The 19,088-nt window shown below is 28.2% G+C and overlaps 3 protein-coding genes across 3 annotated transcripts; 2 read left to right on the top strand and 1 right to left on the bottom strand.

Annotated features, from left to right (window-relative positions):
• Positions 1 to 2,540: 2,540 nt before the first annotated feature.
• Positions 2,541 to 7,965, top strand: MSP1 (merozoite surface protein 1, putative; the record flags this gene model as incomplete). Its single annotated transcript, XM_029004174.1, is given in 2 exon segments — positions 2,541 to 5,219; positions 5,233 to 7,965. 2 exon segments carry the CDS (start codon positions 2,541 to 2,543, stop codon positions 7,963 to 7,965), a joined length of 5,412 nt encoding a protein of 1,803 aa, XP_028860889.1.
• A 1,665-nt stretch (positions 7,966 to 9,630) lies between these two features.
• PmUG01_07042100 (zinc finger protein, putative) lies at positions 9,631 to 13,904 on the top strand (the record flags this gene model as incomplete). Its single annotated transcript, XM_029004175.1, has 8 exons — positions 9,631 to 11,813; positions 12,007 to 12,080; positions 12,226 to 12,338; positions 12,452 to 12,527; positions 12,713 to 12,821; positions 13,017 to 13,206; positions 13,373 to 13,531; positions 13,818 to 13,904. The coding sequence occupies 8 exons, from the start codon at positions 9,631 to 9,633 to the stop codon at positions 13,902 to 13,904; spliced, it is 2,991 nt and encodes a 996-aa protein (XP_028860890.1).
• A 636-nt stretch (positions 13,905 to 14,540) lies between these two features.
• On the bottom strand, positions 14,541 to 19,001 carry DGK1 (diacylglycerol kinase, putative; the record flags this gene model as incomplete). Its single annotated transcript, XM_029004176.1, has 2 exons — positions 14,541 to 14,580; positions 14,803 to 19,001. The coding sequence occupies 2 exons, from the start codon at positions 18,999 to 19,001 to the stop codon at positions 14,541 to 14,543; spliced, it is 4,239 nt and encodes a 1,412-aa protein (XP_028860891.1).
• Positions 19,002 to 19,088: the final 87 nt, after the last annotated feature.

Genomic DNA, 19,088 nt, shown 5'->3' on the forward strand with positions numbered 1-19,088 from the left:
AACTGTTTGCTTTAGTTTTTTAGTCTTGTTTTTTTTTTTTTTTTTTTTTTTGCGTGTGTGTGTGTTGCAAATTTTACATTTGACATTTTTACGTGAACAAGCAATAACAATAATGAGAATTTTTTTTGTTTTATTTTGTTTTACATTATATTGTTCAATTTTGCTCTATTTTGCATTATATTGTTCTATTTCGCTTTATTTTGCATTATATTGTTCTATTTCGCTTTATTTTGCATTATATTGTTCTATTTTGCTTTATTTTGCATTATATTGTTCTATTTCGCTTTATTTTGCATTATATTGTTCTATTTTGCTTTATTTTGCATTATATTGTTCTATTTTGCTTTATTTTATTTTTTCGACAACACGGAAAATTTTTTCTTAGTCTTTTCCTCCGTATTTTAATTAACAGTCAAAGGAGTAAATCAAAAATAGTAGAGCTAACAATGTACTATTATTACTGTTATACACGAAAAATGAAACAATGAAGCAGTAATTTTATTTTTTCCTTTTGACAAATTTTTAAATCTATTTAAGTGCCATGAATGAAGGGAAAAAAAATAAATTATAACAATATTAAGAAAATTATAATAAAAAAAAAAATAATAATAAACTGCAAAATGCGAGGAACGTTTGAGAAAAATTCTGATGAACATGGTCTCTGGGTTTTTCTTTTTTAACGTGTGTAGTTTTAAAAATTTTCAAAACGTTAAACTGTGCGTAGGTGTTTGTCTTTTGGCATATAACAGAATATTTGCCATTTTATGTACACACATGTTTGTACACAATTTCCAATTACATTTAACGGGATGTTTTAAAAGAAAAAGAATTTTTTCCTTTTTTTATATTATTTATTTATTCATTCATTTTGTTAATCATTTTGTTATTCTTTTTGTTATTCTTTTTGTTATTCTTTTTGTTATTCATTTTGTTATTCATTTTGTTATTCATTTTGTTATTCATTTTGTTATTCATTTTGTTATTCATTTTGTTATTCATTTTGTTATTCAGTTTTTTATTCAATTTTTTATTCAATTTTTTATTTTGTTTCGTTTTCCCGTACTTCATACACACAGTGTTTTAACATATCAATTTGTAAAATTATAAGTGCATATAGCAGACAAAGGCAAAAATTCTGAGGCACAAAATATTATTAAAAAAGAAAGAAAAACTTATGTTTAAACATGTATATGTGTAAGTATAAACATGTATATGTGTACGTATAAACATGTATATGTGTAAGTATAAACATGTATATGTGTAAGTATGAACATATATATGCGTAAGTATATACATGTATATGGGCAAGTATAAACATGTATATGCGTAAGTACATACATTATATATATATATATATATGTGGGTATATATATACATAAGTATACCCTTACACACTTTAACTGCACTTGTATTAAAAACGAACGAACACTATCCGCACATTTACACTTCCGTCCACTAATGAAAATTGGAAATTATTTTTCGATGAAGTGCATTACGAAATTTGTAAAAAGAGTAACAGATTTACAACTACTACATTATTTGTTTTTGGAAAATATTGAAATTAGTTTTTAGATAAGTTCAATGAGGAAAAGTGCACTATAAAAAAAACAAATATAAATTTATATATATATATATATATATATATATATATATATATATATATACAGATAATATATGCATGTTAAAAATTAAAATGCATACTTATTACGTTCAATATTATATATTATACACACATATATATACATATACAAAACCTATGTGTGTAATTCTTTTACATGTTACACTTATTCTGTTTTCTAACGTTAAACTTTTGTTTTCCAAACTATTTTTCTCCCTTTCAAATAGAATCTTTTTTACAATTAATTTTATTTTTAAATAAAAAAAAAAAAAAAAAAAAAAAAAAAAAAAAAAAAAAAAAACCAAGTGGTAAAACACATCCTTTTTTTTTTTTTTTTTTTTCCCTATTTTTTCATCATTTCCAAATATTTTATTATGTAAAATTTTGAAATGATGTGTAATTCATCATTAAAAAAAGAAAAAAAGAAAAAAATATTTGTATACATATAGTTTTGCATTTTTTTTTTTTTTAGAACAAAATAAAAAATATATTGTTTTCTTTTGTTTCACAAATAGTTATAAATTAAAATTTTTTTTAAATAACAGGAAAAAAAAAAAAAAAAAGAGAAATCAGTACAAAACAACAAAAAATATATATATGTATATATAACACATTCAAATAGATGAATGTGTGCGTGCGTGTGTGTATATGTTGTATTATGTATAAATGTAAAAACTACCAAGTACACACACTTATGCATATTTCACAGAATAAACAGTATGCATTTTTTTATAATTGATCTATGATGCAACAAATGCTTTAATAGTTACACATAACCAAAGAAAAAAAAAAAAAAAAAAATATATATATATATATATATATAACTATTTATAGGATGCACAAATAATGCAAATTTTTTGTCGTGTCAAATTTTTATTTTACCAATTATAAAATACTCTATATTATCAAGTTTAATTCAAAAATGAAAGCACTTATATTTTTGTTCTCTTTTGTCTTTTTTTCTATAAATTGTCACTGTGAAACAAATGAAGATTATGAACAACTTATTCAAAAGTTGGGAAAACTGGAGGAACTAGTTGTAGAAGGGTATAACCTATTTCACAAAAAAAAATTTGCCTTAACAGACATTAATAAGGATGGTAATACCAGTACTACTGATGCAAATAATAAAGATGATAGTAAGGTTTCCTCCGTAACAGCAAAAATAGGAAATTTTGTTAGCAAAGTTCTAAACCTGAATTTGCCAGGTTATGTTCAGTTAACTTTTTCAATTAGGGAATTAATTACAAAGTACAGTGGTTTGAAATATCTAATTGAAGGATATGAAGAATTCAATGAATTAATGTATGGAATTAATTTTTACTATGATTTATTAAGAGCTAAGTTGAATGATATGCATCTAAATGGCTACTGTGATATACCTAATCATCTAAAAATTAATGAAAAGGAATTAGAAATGCTTAAAAAAGTCGTATTTGGATATAGAAAACCATTAGAAAATATTAAAGACGATATTAACAAAATGGAGAAATTTATCACAACAAATGAAGCAACAGTAAATAATATAAAGGAATTAATTAAGAAGGAATATAATAACATCGCTGATGAGAATAAAAAATTAGAGGCTCCTAGTGAATCAGGGTCAGATGACGAAGATATAAAGAATTGTAATGAAAAACAGAAAATATACAAATCTCGATATAACATTCTTTTTTACGAAAAGCAGTTGCTAGAGGCACAAAAATTAATAGAAGTTTTAAAGAAGCGTATTCAAACTTTAAAAGAAAATACCGATATAAAAAAATTGCTCGACGAAATAAAGGAAATTGAAGGGAAACTTCCTACAAGTGGTAGTGAAGCATCTGCCCCTGCAGCAACTCCTAGTACTATAAAGGAACCAGAAAATACTCAAATAAAAGAACGTCAAGAAAAGATTAAAGAAATTGCGAAAAATATAGTATTCAATATGGATGGTCTATTTACAGATGCCTTCGAATTGGATTACTATGTAAGAGAAAAAGAAAAAAAAACATTCAACTCAGCAACTACTCAACTAGCTAACGGTAAAGCAGTAAACAGAACACCTCCTGCACCAGTAATGTATCCTCATGGAATAATTTATGCTGTATCAGATGATGCTATAAGTAACATACTATCTAAAAGTAGTACACAGTTAACACTTGAAGAATTACAAAATCCTGACAATAGAAAACAAATTACTATTGACGATCTTAAAGACGAAAACAAAAGAAAAGAATTGATAACTAAAATAAAAAATAAAATTACAGAAGAAGAAGGGAAATTAAATGCATTAAAAGGAGATGTTGATAGTAAATTAGAGAAATTTAAGAAAATAGAAGGGGAATTTAAACCATTACTTGAAAAATTTTATGATGAAAGACTTGATAATAGCATTACAACAGAGAATTTTGAAAAATTTTTAAGTAAAAGAACAGAATATTTAACGGAAAAGAATTTGCTTGAACGCTCTTCTTACGAATTGTCGAAAGCATTGGTAAAGAAATTAAAAAAGCAACTTATGTATTTAGAAGACTATTCATTAAGAAAAGAAGTATTTGATGAAGAGGTAAATCATTTCAACTGCTTAGACTTACAATTAAATGCTGATATTCATAAATTAGAAAGTGAAATTAAAAGAAAAGAAAATTTACTTACAGTAGTTGATACCTTAAAATTTTCAGATGTCGTGGAATTACAAGTACAAAAAGTATTATTAGGTAAAAAAATAGGACAACTAAAAAATGTAGAAGCATCTTTACAAAAAGCAAAATTAAAAGAAACGTTTCACATCCCCCAAGCATACGGAACAGGAGAACAATCCGAACCATACTATTTAATTGCACTAAAGAGGGAAATTGATAAATTAAATATTTCTATTCCAAAAATTGAGGAAATGTTAAAAAATGAGAAAAAACTGGAGGAAGAAAAAATCAAGGCGGCAGCACAAAATGTAAGCGGCCATGTTTCCGGAGCAGATGAAACACCAAACAGTCCTGGATCATCTGGAGCAACAGGAACAACAGGACAAGCTGGAGCAACAGGAACAACAGGACAAGCAGGACAAGCAGACAAGCTGGAGCAACAGGAACAACAGGACAAGCTGGAGCAACAGGAACAACAGGACAAGCTGGAGCAACGGGAACAACAGGACAAGCAGGAGCAACAGGAACAACAGGACAAGCTGGAGCAACAGGAACAACAGGACAAGCTGGAGCAACAGGAACAACAGGACAAGCTGGAGCAACAGGAACAACAGGACAAGCAGGAGCAACTGGAGCAACGGAACAACAGGACAAGCAGGAGCAACGGGAACAACAGGACAAGCTGGAGCAACAGGACAACTGGACAACGGGACAACAGGACAAGCTGGAGCAACGGGAACAACAGGACAAGCAGGAGCAACGGGAACAACAGGACAAGCTGGAGCAACAGGAACAACAGGACAAGCTGGAGCAACGGGAACAACAGGACAAGCAGGAGCAACAGGAACAACAGGACAAGCTGGAGCAACAGGAACAACAGGACAAGCAGGACAAGCAGGAGCAACAGAACCACAAACAGAGACAGAAGTAGAAGAAACTCAGGAAATTGGAATCGTTGTTCCGACATTGTCCAAATTGCAATATCTTGAAAAGCTATATGACTTTTTGAAAACTGCTTATGTGTGTCATATCAACATTTTGGTAAATAACTCAACCATGAATGAAACGTTACTACAACAATATAAACTGAAGATAGAAGAAGATAAGAAATTATTAGAGAAGTGCGACCAATTAGATTTGTTATTTAATGTTCAGAATAACTTACAAGTCATGTATTCAATGTATGACAGTGTGAGCAATGTTCTACAAAATCAGTACAAAGAATTAAACCAAAAGGAAATGATTTATAATATTTATAAACTGGTGAAGAAGAATGACAAACTTAAAAACTTCTTAAACTTAACTGCAAACAGTGCAGCTGCATCTTCGGCATTACCACCTCCACCATCAGTACCACCTGCAGTACCACCAGCATCACAACAGCCACAACCTCAAGCAGCATTACCAGCACAACCTCAAGCAGCATTACCAGCACAACCTCAAGCAGCATTACCAGCACAACCTCAAGCAGCAGTACCAGCACAATCTCAAGCAACAGTACCAGCACAATCTCAAGCAGCAGTACCAGCAACAACTCAATCCTCATCGGTATCAGCACCAACAGGTACAAATGGTGCATCCCCAGCAACTCCTGTAGCTCGAGCTGGTAGTGAAAATGCGATTCAGTTAAAAGCGAATGACAACGAGGACGATGCAAATGAACTAGATTTCGACATTGACGATATTTATATAAAATACTTAGAACAAGTGAGCAAATACGACGAGAACTTCAAAAATTTTATAGAGTCCAAAAAAGATATAATAAATAAGATGAGCGAAAGTGAATGGAAAGAATTAGGAGAAGAAATCAACACATTGAAACAAGATATACAATCATCATTTGATAATTTTGGAAAATATAAACTTAAATTGGAAAGATTATTAAAAAAGAAAAATAAAATTACAAGCAGTACTAATCATATTAAAGAATATAGTATTTTAAAAGCACAATTATTAAGGAAAAAAAATATTCTAAATAACCCAAGACATGTACTAGCAGCTTTTGTAGTATTCTTTAATAAAAAGATAGAAGCAGAAAAGAAAGAAGTTGAAAATGCTTTAAAAAATACTGATATTATGTTGAAATATTATAAGGCAAGAACCAAATATTATATTAGTGAAGCATTCCCCTTAAAAACAATAACTGAACAATCACTTCAAAAAGAAATTAACTATTTACATTTAGAAAAATTTAAAGTATATAGTAGATTAGAAGGACGCATTAAGAAAATGTTGAATTTAGAAAAAGAAAATATTACCTACTTATCTGGTGGATTACATCATGTACTTACAGAATTAAAAGAGATCATAAATGATAAAACATACACCGGTTATACACATACTAAAAATAACGAAGAAGTTAACAAAGCGTTAAATGTTTATGAGGAATTGCTTCCAAAGCAAATATCCACAGAAGAGCAACCGGATAATGCATTAGCAGATGGAACGGAAAATGCAACAGAAGGTGCAGAAGTGCGTGCAGCAACTGCAGAAAGTTTAGTGCAGGGAGAAGATGAGTACCCTGAAGAAGTTGATGAGGTGATCGTGTTTCCCATTGTGGGTAAGAAAGAAAAGGAAAATCCATTAGATCAAATAACAAAAGGACAAGCTGAAACTAAACAAGATGATAATATATTGAAACCAATTACAAATGAGTATGAAGTATTATATATTAAACCATTAGCTGGAGTATATAGAGTTTTAAGAAAACAAATAGGAGATCAGATAGACGCTTTTAATAGTAATTTGACAAATGCTTTGGATACTCGAAAAAAGAAAAGAACATATTTCTTAGATGTATTAAATTCTGATTTAATTCAATTTAAACATGCAACTTCCGACAGTTATATTATAAAAGATCCGTATAAACTATTAGATGTTGATAAGAAAGCGAAGCTTATAGGTAGCTATAAATATATCGTCTCTGCAATAGAAAAGGATATCACTTCAGCTGAGAACGGAGTAGAATATTATGATAAGATGACCAAGTTGTACAAGACTCAGTTAGAAGCAGTAAAAAGCGCAATTGCTGAAGCACAAAAAGAGGGTGATAAAAAAACTGAAAATGAAAAATATATTCCATTCTTAACGAACATGCAGACATTATATGAAAATTTATTGAATAAAATAAATGGAAACATAATAAATTTAAAAACTTTAATTACAAACTGTAATTTAGAAAAAGATGCAGTAAACATTACTATAAGTAAATTAACAGAATACAGCAAATTTGATGAAAAAATAGAAATGTTTAAAAACTCTAAAAATGAAAAGGATATAGCAAGTTCTGGAATATTAGACATACTTAAACAAAAAGGACTTGTTAATAAAAATGAATCAACTAAGATTATATCAGAATTACTTGGTGTAGACTCTAATGCATTACTGAATATTAGCGCAAAACATGCATGTACCGAAACAAAATATCCTGAAAATGCAGGATGTTATAGATATGAAGACGGAAAAGAAGTATGGAGATGCTTATTAAATTATAAACTAGTTGATGGACAATGTGTTGAAGATGAAGAGCCTTCTTGTCAAGTTAACAATGGAGGATGTGCTCCTGAAGCTAACTGTACCAAAGGAGATGACAACAAAATTGTCTGTGCTTGTAACGCACCCTATTCTGAACCTATATTTGAAGGTGTTTTCTGTGGTTCTTCAAGTTTCCTCGGCTTATCACTATTATTAGCAGCTTTATTAATTATGTTTAACTTACTTTAAGAAAAAAAGACAGAAAAGAAGGATACGAATGAACATAAAATGAGAAGGATTAAGACTGAGCAAGAGGAAAAGAGAGAAAATCATAGATCCACCATATTTTACTTTTTAAGTTCTTTCCTTCAGCTTTAAATTTCCATTTTTTTTAATAATAAAAATAATGCATTTTATTATTATATATTACACAATTTTTAGTAGTTGACCAAAAAAAAAAATAATAAAATTGAAAAAAAAAATTTTACATATAAATTTATATAAGTTTTACTAGATATATATATATATATATATTTATTTATTTATTTATATTTATATATATACATATGTACAACTATGTTAGAGAGATTTTACCGTACTCCAAATATAATAAGAGATAAAATAGATACATATATGTACATATATGTACATATATATATACATATTTATGCATATATTTATACGTATCTATGTAAATATTTATACATTTGTAACTATTCCATGTTTTTCTTTGAATTGAATATGTGAACACAGTTTAGGTGAAACAATTCAAAAATACACAGCAAAAATTAGTCTATTTTTTTTTTTTTTTTTTTTTTTTTTTAATTTATTCCTTTTTTATATTCCTTTTTTAATTTATTATTATATAACATACACATATTCTTTTATGTTATGCTATATTATTCCATGATATATGAAATATAAGATATATGAAATATATCACATATAATATATGATATATGCTATATGCTACGTTATTTTTTTTATTTTTTTTTAAATCCCAACTTACATATTTTTAGTAACTTTTTTTTCTTTTTCTTCTTTTAATATTAACAGTATAATATTAATATTTGAATATATATATATATATATATATACATATACATATATACACATGTATATGATATATATGTATTTCCCTTTGTTCTTTCCCCGAACAATTATTATGGGAATATTAAATATTAAAAAAAAAAATTCTCCATAAAATGATTTTTTTTAGGGGCTAAATGAAACTTGAAAGTTAACACATTTTTTTATTTAGCCAAAGGGATGAAGCAAAATGTTAGGTATATATTATTGTCGATTTTGAAAAGATAGCTGACAAGAAAAAAAAAAATAAATAAATATGACTTAGTCATAAGAAATTCAAAAAAAAAAAACAAAAAACAAAGATGACCTAATTACACGGAATTTCAAAAAAAAAAAAAAATAAAAAATAAATAAATAAATAAATATGACTTAGTCATGCAGAATTTAAATTATAAGGATATTTTCCAGTTAAACTTACCAAAAAAAAAAAGTCCTCATTATGTGCGGCAATAACTAATCTAATGAAAAAAAAAAAAAATTGCCCCAATGAGTTTTAAGCAAAAATAAAAATGTAAGTATTTGGAGAAAAATGCTATAAATTGCGCATCAAGTAAAAATTTAAACGAGTTTTTTTCTTGTGTTAAAATTATAGTAAAGGGTATGTGCAATGAAGAAAAGGACAATTAGAGTTGCAAGTTTGTTTTTATACATTAAAAAAAAAAAAAAACTTTGAAGAATAACGAACACATATTAAATTGAAAGATTTTACAACAACATTAATTCGGACGAAAATTATACTATGCAAAACTGTTCTATTCAAACAGATGTAAGGACGATGAAAAAAAATTTTATTTAAAAAATGAGTGCAAATTATTTTATGAAAACATGAAAAATAAGGAAATTAATTTTACACGCAATTATAAGGAAAAAAATTGCATACATAATAGTAGGGGAAGAGAAAATATGAACAGTAATAGTAATAGTAATAGTTATAGTTATAGTTATAGTAATAGTAATAGTAATAGTAATAGTAATAGTAATAGTAATAGTAATAGTAATAGTAATAGTAATAGTAATAGTAATAGTAATAGTTATAGTTATAGTTATAGTTATAGTAATAGTAATAGTAATAGTAATAGTAATAGTAATAATAATAATAATAATAATAATAATAATAATAATAATAATAATAATAATAATAATAATAATAATAATAATAATAATAATAATAATAATAATAATAATAATAATATTACAAAAAGTTTTGATTTAAATTTTGGTGGCAGTTTTAAAAATGCAAATGTGAATGTCAATTTGAAAGATGAACTTCCCAGGGATAGAAGTGTGTATAGCATGAACGAGACATGTAAAAATATACCACCATCCTTTGGCAGTGAAAAAAGTCATATCAAATTAATTGATTGTAACAGTTATTCACATAAAAGGAGTAGCGGAAATAACTACAGTAATAATAACAATTATAATGTTCATTTAGGTAATGTAAATTGCTACAGTAACTCAGTTAATTCTAACGGAAAAACTTTTTTTAATAAAAAGCAGAGCATGAACTTCAGCCTGCGCATTAACGATGCCCCAAGTGTCAACCGTCAAAGGGGAAACCTCCTTAGTGGTAACAATAAAAATGATCGCACCGAAAAAATAAATAGTAATAATATGATTCGTGAGATTGATAGGGGTAATAGAAGGTATAATGAAAAATCTAGAAGTAATAAAACAGTAGAAGGTGACAGAATCAATGAGAACGCTATTAGAAAGGAGTACCATAACAGAGGTTATTACAACAAGCCTGTTTATAATAGCAACTCAAGTAAAAATTATTTTAATAATAATGTAAAGGTGTACACCAATGAGAATAACAATGATGGGAATAACAACAATGGGAATAACAACAATGGGAATAACAATGATGGGAATAACAACAATGGGAATAACAATGATGGGAATAACAACAATGGGAATAATAATAATAGTCGTTATGTAAAGCGCAGGGAGAATGGATATAGCAAAAGGTTTGCTCACGTAAAATGGTCGCACAGAAACTTTGAAAAAAAATATGAACATGTGAATAATTTACGTATAAATGTAAGTAATCTTAATAAAAATGTTCCTTCGTTTAATGAGGGGAACGGAAAATCGGAAGAACATTTTAATTTTATAAATTGTGAAACATATGGTATGAATAAAAAAGTGGGTAATCGTTCAGCGCAATCTGAAGAATATTACTCTCAAGGTGATTGCAAACTGCCAAATGAGGAGGAGGAAGAAGAAGAGGAAGAAGAAGAAGAAGAGGAAGAAAAAGAAATAAGAAAAAAAGCATATACTAATAATGAAGTAGAGGAAAATGGTAACACAGCTGAAGGAACAAATGGACAAGTTAAGTTATATAAAAGAGGAGACGATGAAACCGAAATTTCAAATAGAAATCTAAATAAAAATCAACATGGTGAGGAAATAGTATATAATGATAGAAACAACATGGACAATGATTTAAATGGAGAACAATATAACAACACGAATGAAAAATTGAGAAAAATGAGAAGAGAAGAAGAGAAAAAAAAAGTAATGAACTGGAAAGAGGAAGAACAAACATTACTTGAAGAGGGGCTGAAAATTTATAAAAATTTAAAAAATTGCCCAGAAAAATGGGAAAAAATTAGTGAGCTTGTAAAGACAAAGAATTCTGATGAGTGTTTGAAACGTTTCCTTTATTGTAGATTTATAGTAATGAAAGAAAAACAAAAGCTTGAAAACGAAATGCGCAAAAGAGAGACCGATGCGATGGAAACGGAATCGATGAGAATAGAGGTGAACGATGCACACGCAATGGGAATAGAAGCGAAGGGGATAAGAACGAATGGAACAGAAGAGGGAAAAACTGAAATAGAGGAAAACAACAATGAACAGCCTAGGGATAAGGAAGAGCTTGAACAGGACATAGATAGTGATGACATGAATATAAATAACAATTTAAACATAAAAGGGAAAAACCTGTCCCTAATCAATGTTCACATAAAAAATATATCGCTATATAAGGCAGTGATGTTGAAGTAAGTTTATACTTGCATGCATGTATGTTTGTAAGGATGTGATATGTATTTATAGATATTTATTTACGTGCATATGTGCATTTGTGTACATTCTTAATTTCTTCGCATGCAAAAAAAAAAAAAAAAATTAAAAAAAATATACATAAAATATTTAAGGCACATAAAACCCATGTACATGTTTTTAATTCCACAGGTTTCAGTTAGTTTGTAATAGGTGCTGTAACACGTTTGATGTTACAAGAACGAGCAAGGATCCTGTTCAGTTAGGTAAAATGTGAATCGTATATGCTGTTGATTTTACATGTCATGCATAGTTGTCTTATTTAGTGGGAACTATTATGTGTGTAACCATATATTATTTACCTCGTTCGATACGACATAAAATAGTTTGTTCTTCTCCCTTTTAATGCAGTTTACACGTGCATAAATTGCAACAACAGTACAGTTGTAGAAGTTTACAGGAACATTTGTTTTTTGGAAAACAATTGTGTCTGTGTTTTGAAGTTTAACCAGTGTTCATTAATGGTAATATAATATAAAGTAAATTAATGTAATTAATTTATATATATATATATATATATATATATATATATATATATATATGTACCTGTTCATATTTATGGCTTTGCATTTTTCAGAATTTGTTAACTGGGGACTACAGTATAAACTGTGATAATTGCGGAAGAAAAAATCTCATAAAAAATGTCATCTCGGGTATTGCATAATTATCATATACATGTATGTGCATATGTGCGTCGTTATATATATATATATATATACATGTACATATATATGTACTCACGCACACGTACACTTGGATGGACATATATCCTCACCGATTGCAAACTTCCACCTTGCATGCTTCTGATGATATGTGCTAAATGTTTTACGTGTGATAGGTAAAGAAGTAAATGTTAATTGTCAGAACTGCTTCACTAAAATGGAGTTCAAATATAACGATTTTTCTTTTGACGAAACGATTAACATGAATAATGCTGCCATAAGAAAGTAAAAAAAAATTTACGTGCACATGTGTGTGTATACATATATATATATATATATATATACGTGCACACTTGTCCCGTTTCACGTGTTTTTGTTCATATTATTTATGCTATATATATATATATATCCTTCCACACATATATGCACACTTAACTGGTGCATAAATGTCCCTTTTTTTTTTCTTTTTTTTACATACAGAATTGACGAAATGATAAACAAATTATTAACGAAAAAAAAGTCAACCAAGAAAGCTGTGCCCACATCGAACAATTTGAAAATAGAAAAATGTAAAAACGTTGTAAAAATAAATAATATAGAAGTTAAGGACGGAGCGTGCAAACATTTTAAAAAATCCCACCGGCTGTTTAAATTCCCTTGTTGTAACAAGGTGAGTTTCCACTCGATTCGTCATTTTGCGCAAGTTTCCGTGTGCATATGTGCATGCACAACGTATATATATGCGTAATGTACATGAGTAGTGCATATACAAATATTACTTGCCTCCCCCCCTTATATATATATAACAAGTGTAAAATCCCCCCTTATTTTTTAAGATATTTCCTTGCCCAACTTGTCATGATTTAAATAGTAATCACGAATGTAGCATTGCAAGAAGAGTAATTTGTGGGTTTTGTTTTCGTGAATTTGATAATGATGATATATGTATATGTCAGAAGGATAAAAAAGCGAAAAAAAGTGGAAACTTCTGGGAGGTTTGCAAAAAAAAAAAAAAAAAAAAAAGTGCACACACACGCAGTACTACTACATGTGCAGTGTGTACGCACATACAATATATATATATATATATATATATATATATATATATATATATATATACGCTAATATGTTTATGCTTACTTTACATATATATTTGTACACACTTTTACGCGTAAATCTTATGCTTGTGTTTACTACTTCACTTTATAAGGGAGGAAAAGGATGTCGTAACGCAATTACACTCAGCAAAAATGACTCGAAAAAATACAAACTTTTAAACAGACAATCCGTGCAGAAAAAAAAAAAGAAATAATTGACGAAAAGAAATTTAAGAAGTTAAAGATACTAAAGGAATTAAAGATATATTGAATAATTTACATTTTGTGCGCTCATGTGTTTTTTTGTAACTTGGAAAATATTCGAATAGGAACGAATATATATGAGGTTATCATTTTTTTTTTTTTTAAACTTTTTTTTAAATATTCTTCACATTCCTTTTTTTTTATAAATATGGTCCTTTTTTTTTTTTTTTTTTTTTTTTTTTTTTTATTCCTTTTATATATTTGATTTTATTTATATGTCCATATACGTTTGATGTGTATGTTTATTTTTTAAAAATCAAATTCAAAAAATATGAAATAATATGATAAGTTAATTTTTTATGATATTCGTATACGTGAAAAAAACGTTTAAAAAGAAAAAAAAATTAATAAGTGAATAAATACGCACACGCATACATATATATATATATATATGTATATTTATATGTATATAAAATGCTGTTAATAGGCACATGTTTATAACTAGGCGTGCTAATGATAATGAAAGTAAATAAAAACAAAAAAAAAAAAACATATATATATATGTATACATACATAGATACAGTAATCTGGTTAAATATGCTCTGCATAAAAATATGTATATATATGATAGTATATATTCAATTTAAACAAAAAAAAAAAAAAAAAAAAAAAAGGAAAATGAAACTGCTTTTCTGATACTACATCAAATTGGGGTCTTTGGAGACAAAAACAAACATTGGCATCTGCAAAAAAAAAAAAAAAGGAAAATGAAAAATGTCAATTAGTGCGTATCAAATGGTGCGTGTCTTATGAGTTACGCCAAATGAAACGAAAAGCATATCAAAATGTGTAAAGGTAACGGACGAACGAACAAACGGTGCACTAAAAGAGTTACGCTCTTTACGTAATCCTTTTCACCCCCTCTTGTTTTTTTGTTTTCTTGTTCTCATTTTCTCTTTTCTTACTTATGCGTAAAATGCAACTTGTGGATATTAAGAAAGGCGGGTTCCCCATCATACTGAAAGTACATTTTATTTTTGCTTTCAATGAACTTCTTATCTATTTTAACAACGATATCACTCCCTTGGCATAATTTGATTGCTTTAGACATTCCTATTTGCACTTGAACTAAGTGGAACATATTTCTAAAGCCAATTACCTCAATAACTTTATCATCGGTCCTCTGTTTACGAAATTTTTGCTGTCCTTTCTTCTGTTTATAAAAATCTAGTCTGTACGATTTATATATGTTACTACAATCGAGTGGTTTGTCATTTTTAGGACTCTCCTCATTATCCTCACTTTTCTTCTCCTGTTTTTTAATAGATTCATAATTTTTCTTCAATTCGGGCAATGCGTATTCATGTTTATCATAATATTTATATGCGCACCTTTTTGTAACGCCTTTTTTCCCCGCTCTGTAACTATTATCTATATTCTTATTTAATTTAGGATGACAACTCCTACTATGTCGTTCCGCACGAACATCATCATTATATGAGAAGCTGTCATAATCATGTATGTGCTTGGGGCAACCAAGGGATGATACTTTATTACTACTTAACTTTAATTTTGCCTTTTTTTTCTTGTCTACTTTGTCATGCATATCGATATCCCCGTCGGTATCTATATCATCAATTATATCTACATCCACATCTTCATTTCCATCCTCTTCTTCTCCTTCTCCCCTATGCTGCTGCTCCCTCTCTACATCTGAGTAGTAATTTTTTTCCAGTTCGTCCTCTTTCCATATCTTTACCCCACCCAAAAAATGCGGTATATTTATGAGACATACACTTTCTAAATCTTCATCAATATTTATTTTTTTCCCATCACAATATATTTTAATATTTTCATTTAGTTTATATTTATATGTGTTAAAAAAAAAATCACGAAATCCAATTTCCCCATATAATATTTTATTACCTATTCGACTGTTAAAAAAATGAGGAAATTTTTTTCGAATATTGTCAAAATGTAAAGCTAATCTTGATATTATTCCGATGTCAAAATAATTAATGAAACTATTATTTAAAATGATGTTTTTGTCTAAGTCATACCCTTTTATATTCCATATATCAACTAATTCATTTTTACTATTTTTTATTTTATTTAAATAAAAAAAAAGGCCGTTGTTATACCCACTGCCCCATCCCAAACTGATACTTAAATCATTTCCTGTCCCTAGTGGCAATATACCTATGGGTGTGTTGGAAATGCATGATTCGAGGGAGAGTTTTTTCTTTTTTCTCTTTTCCCCTTTTTTTTCCTTTACCAGTTTTACTTCTTCACCCAGTTTTATTTCTTGGCCCAATTCTAACTCTAAGCCTTGTCCTTTACCCTCTTCCGTTTGAGTACTACATACAACTTCCTTTTTGCTACAATTATACTGATCACCCACCACACGAGTTTCTCCATCTCTTTTTCGAACGATAATCTTATAACCATTATCAATTTTATATACGCTATTATTATCACTATCGTTAGCATATGGCACCTCCTTTATATGAAGACTCTCCTTTGTTTTATTTTTATTCTTCTTTATATACTTCCTCTGTTCACTTGCATTTTTAACGTTCTCCTTACCATTATGATTGTTACCTTTGTTGTTATTTTCATTTCCTAGGTGATCATCCTTATTAACGCGACACTTATCACATATGCTATTATAACACCTGTTACAATTATTAGTACCATTCACATTGTTGATGTATGCACTGAATATTTCTTCTCCCTCTCTGTAATAGGATACTGAAGTTTCATTCAATCCCGTTTTAGTACTGAAACATGTCGATGCTGTCTTTTCCTTGTAATCATGGTAAAGAATATTTTTATACATCCTTTCATTTTCTACCCCTTTGGTAGATAAATAAGAGTCTCCATTATTTTCTTCTTTTTTTCTATAAATTAAAGGATTACTACTTTTACAATTATCTGTCATTGAGTTTCCATTTGGAAAACTCTTTATGGTACTCTCTCTGCAAATATCTTCTTCTTTGGTACTTTTCTTCTTAAACTTTTTTAATTTTTTAAGGATGTAATTGTATTTATTCCTCTTTTTCCATTTATCTAGATTATTCAGGTCGTTCTTCAAGTCGATACTCAGGTCACTGTTAAGGCCGCTAATCACTTCGCTGTTCATGCCGCTATTTATGCCTCTATTTATGCCGCAATTCATGCCGCTATTCATGCCGCTATTCATGTCACTATTCATGTCACTATTCAGATCCGTGTTTATGTCCATATTTGCACCCGCGTTTGGCGTCCCCCTGCCTACTTCATCAATGATATCATTATTATGAACATCACTATGAAAATAGTTCACAGCAGAGAAAGCAGCATGGGCAGAAGAAGTGGAAGATACTAAAGGAGCAGCGGGAGAGTAATATGCACTCCTACTACCCACACATTCCCCACTTATAGTAAGATGCTCCCCCTTATGGGCACGCGGGTGATCCCTAAACAAAAGCACATCTTCTGTCCTTCGTTCATTCATTGTGCTATCATCAGTTTTGATAGTTTTTTCTTCGCTTTCTCTTATGGAAAATATATTGGAATCTTTATTCATTTGGGTATTTCCTTTGTTATTCCATTTTTTCCTTAACATATCTTTGTTGTGTTTTAATTTTTCTTTTATATTTTTGATCGTTTTATTTAAAAACAAACCTCTAATGAAGAATATATTTTCATTTGTGTTTCCTACATGAGTATTTTTTTTTTTTTCCTTTTTTGAGTCATAAACTAATTGACTTGAGAAAAATTTAATTAAAGTATCGACAAAAATACTTATAGTACCATCTCCACCACATAATAACAGAATGACTTTATTTAAATAAAACATTTCTTTATACATATTAAGAGCGTTCAACACATTTTTTTGATTTCTTATACTTATAATTTGTATAGGATTAAAATGCATTAACAGTTCTTGATATAAATTTTTACCAGTTTGTCCTCCACTTTTTACATTAACAAATATTAAAAAAAATTTTTTACTACTTCTCACTTGGTAAATAGGTAAATGGATTGGAAAAAAATTTAATATAAAATTAATATGTACAGGAATAATAATATTCTTTTTTTTACAGTTCACATTTTTATATCTTTTTAATTTTTTCAAAGGATTAATAACATAATCAAAATAAAGAAGTTCTTTCGTGTCTTTTGCTAATGTTTTATGTGGCATCATCATCATATCTTCCCTTTTTTCTACTATCTTCTTTTTGTTATCAATTTGGTCCATACCATAATTATTTAAAGAATTATAACTAAACAAAATATCATCTTTTTTTGTTTCTTCCTCTGTTACTTTATTATATGCATGTATTAAGAAATCTATTAACACATTTTCCTTAATAAATACTTCATAAGGGTATAGTAAGTATTTATTATTATTATATGTACATACTATATTTTTGTGTTCATTTTTAGCATCTTTAATTCTTCTTTTAGAAAAATGTTTATTTACACATTTTACATGGAAACATTTATTACACCATATACATTTATAAATATATCGTTTTATAAAAATATAAAGCGAAAAGAAAGAAAATTTTTTATTACATATAGAGCATTTATTATTCCATAAATTATTTCGAACTTTTATAAATTTATGTTTATTTTTAAAAAATACACTTGTTTTACAACTCATTAAATTACAATTTGGAGCACATTCTATATGACATTTGTTTCTGCACATAATACATTCAAATATATTTTTTTTAAAAAAAATAAATGCATATATATTTTCATTGCACACATTACATAACTCTATTCGGTTTATCGTCCTCAAATCAAATACATGTGAGCTGTATGATAAACGATAAAAATGATTCTTCTTTTCATGTACTTTTACATATTCGCATAGTTTTGAACTTCTTTCTTTTAATCCAGCTTCCTCTTTAGTAGTGCTCCTTTTATTATAATCTAACACTACAACGTCTTCTCCGTTAGTACACCCGCTCTCATTTAACTGTAAATATATATTAATTTTCCGCTTTTTTTTATTTTTTCTTTTTGCAAAAAAAATGCTAATACATATTATACATACACAAAATAGTAATTTTAAAATACCAATTCCTATAAAATATTCCTTTGTTTTTTTTAAAAGTAGCATAAGAACATTTATGTACACATTTTTGTCAACATATGCGAAATCTTCCATTTCTTATGAATGTTATTAGTAATTGATTTTTATTGCAAATACATTCATGCATAATTTGTATTTACATTTTATGCTTTCCCCTTCCCT

Source organism: Plasmodium malariae (assembly GCF_900090045.1).
Source record: "Plasmodium malariae genome assembly, chromosome: 7".
NCBI lineage: Eukaryota > Apicomplexa > Aconoidasida > Haemosporida > Plasmodiidae > Plasmodium > Plasmodium malariae.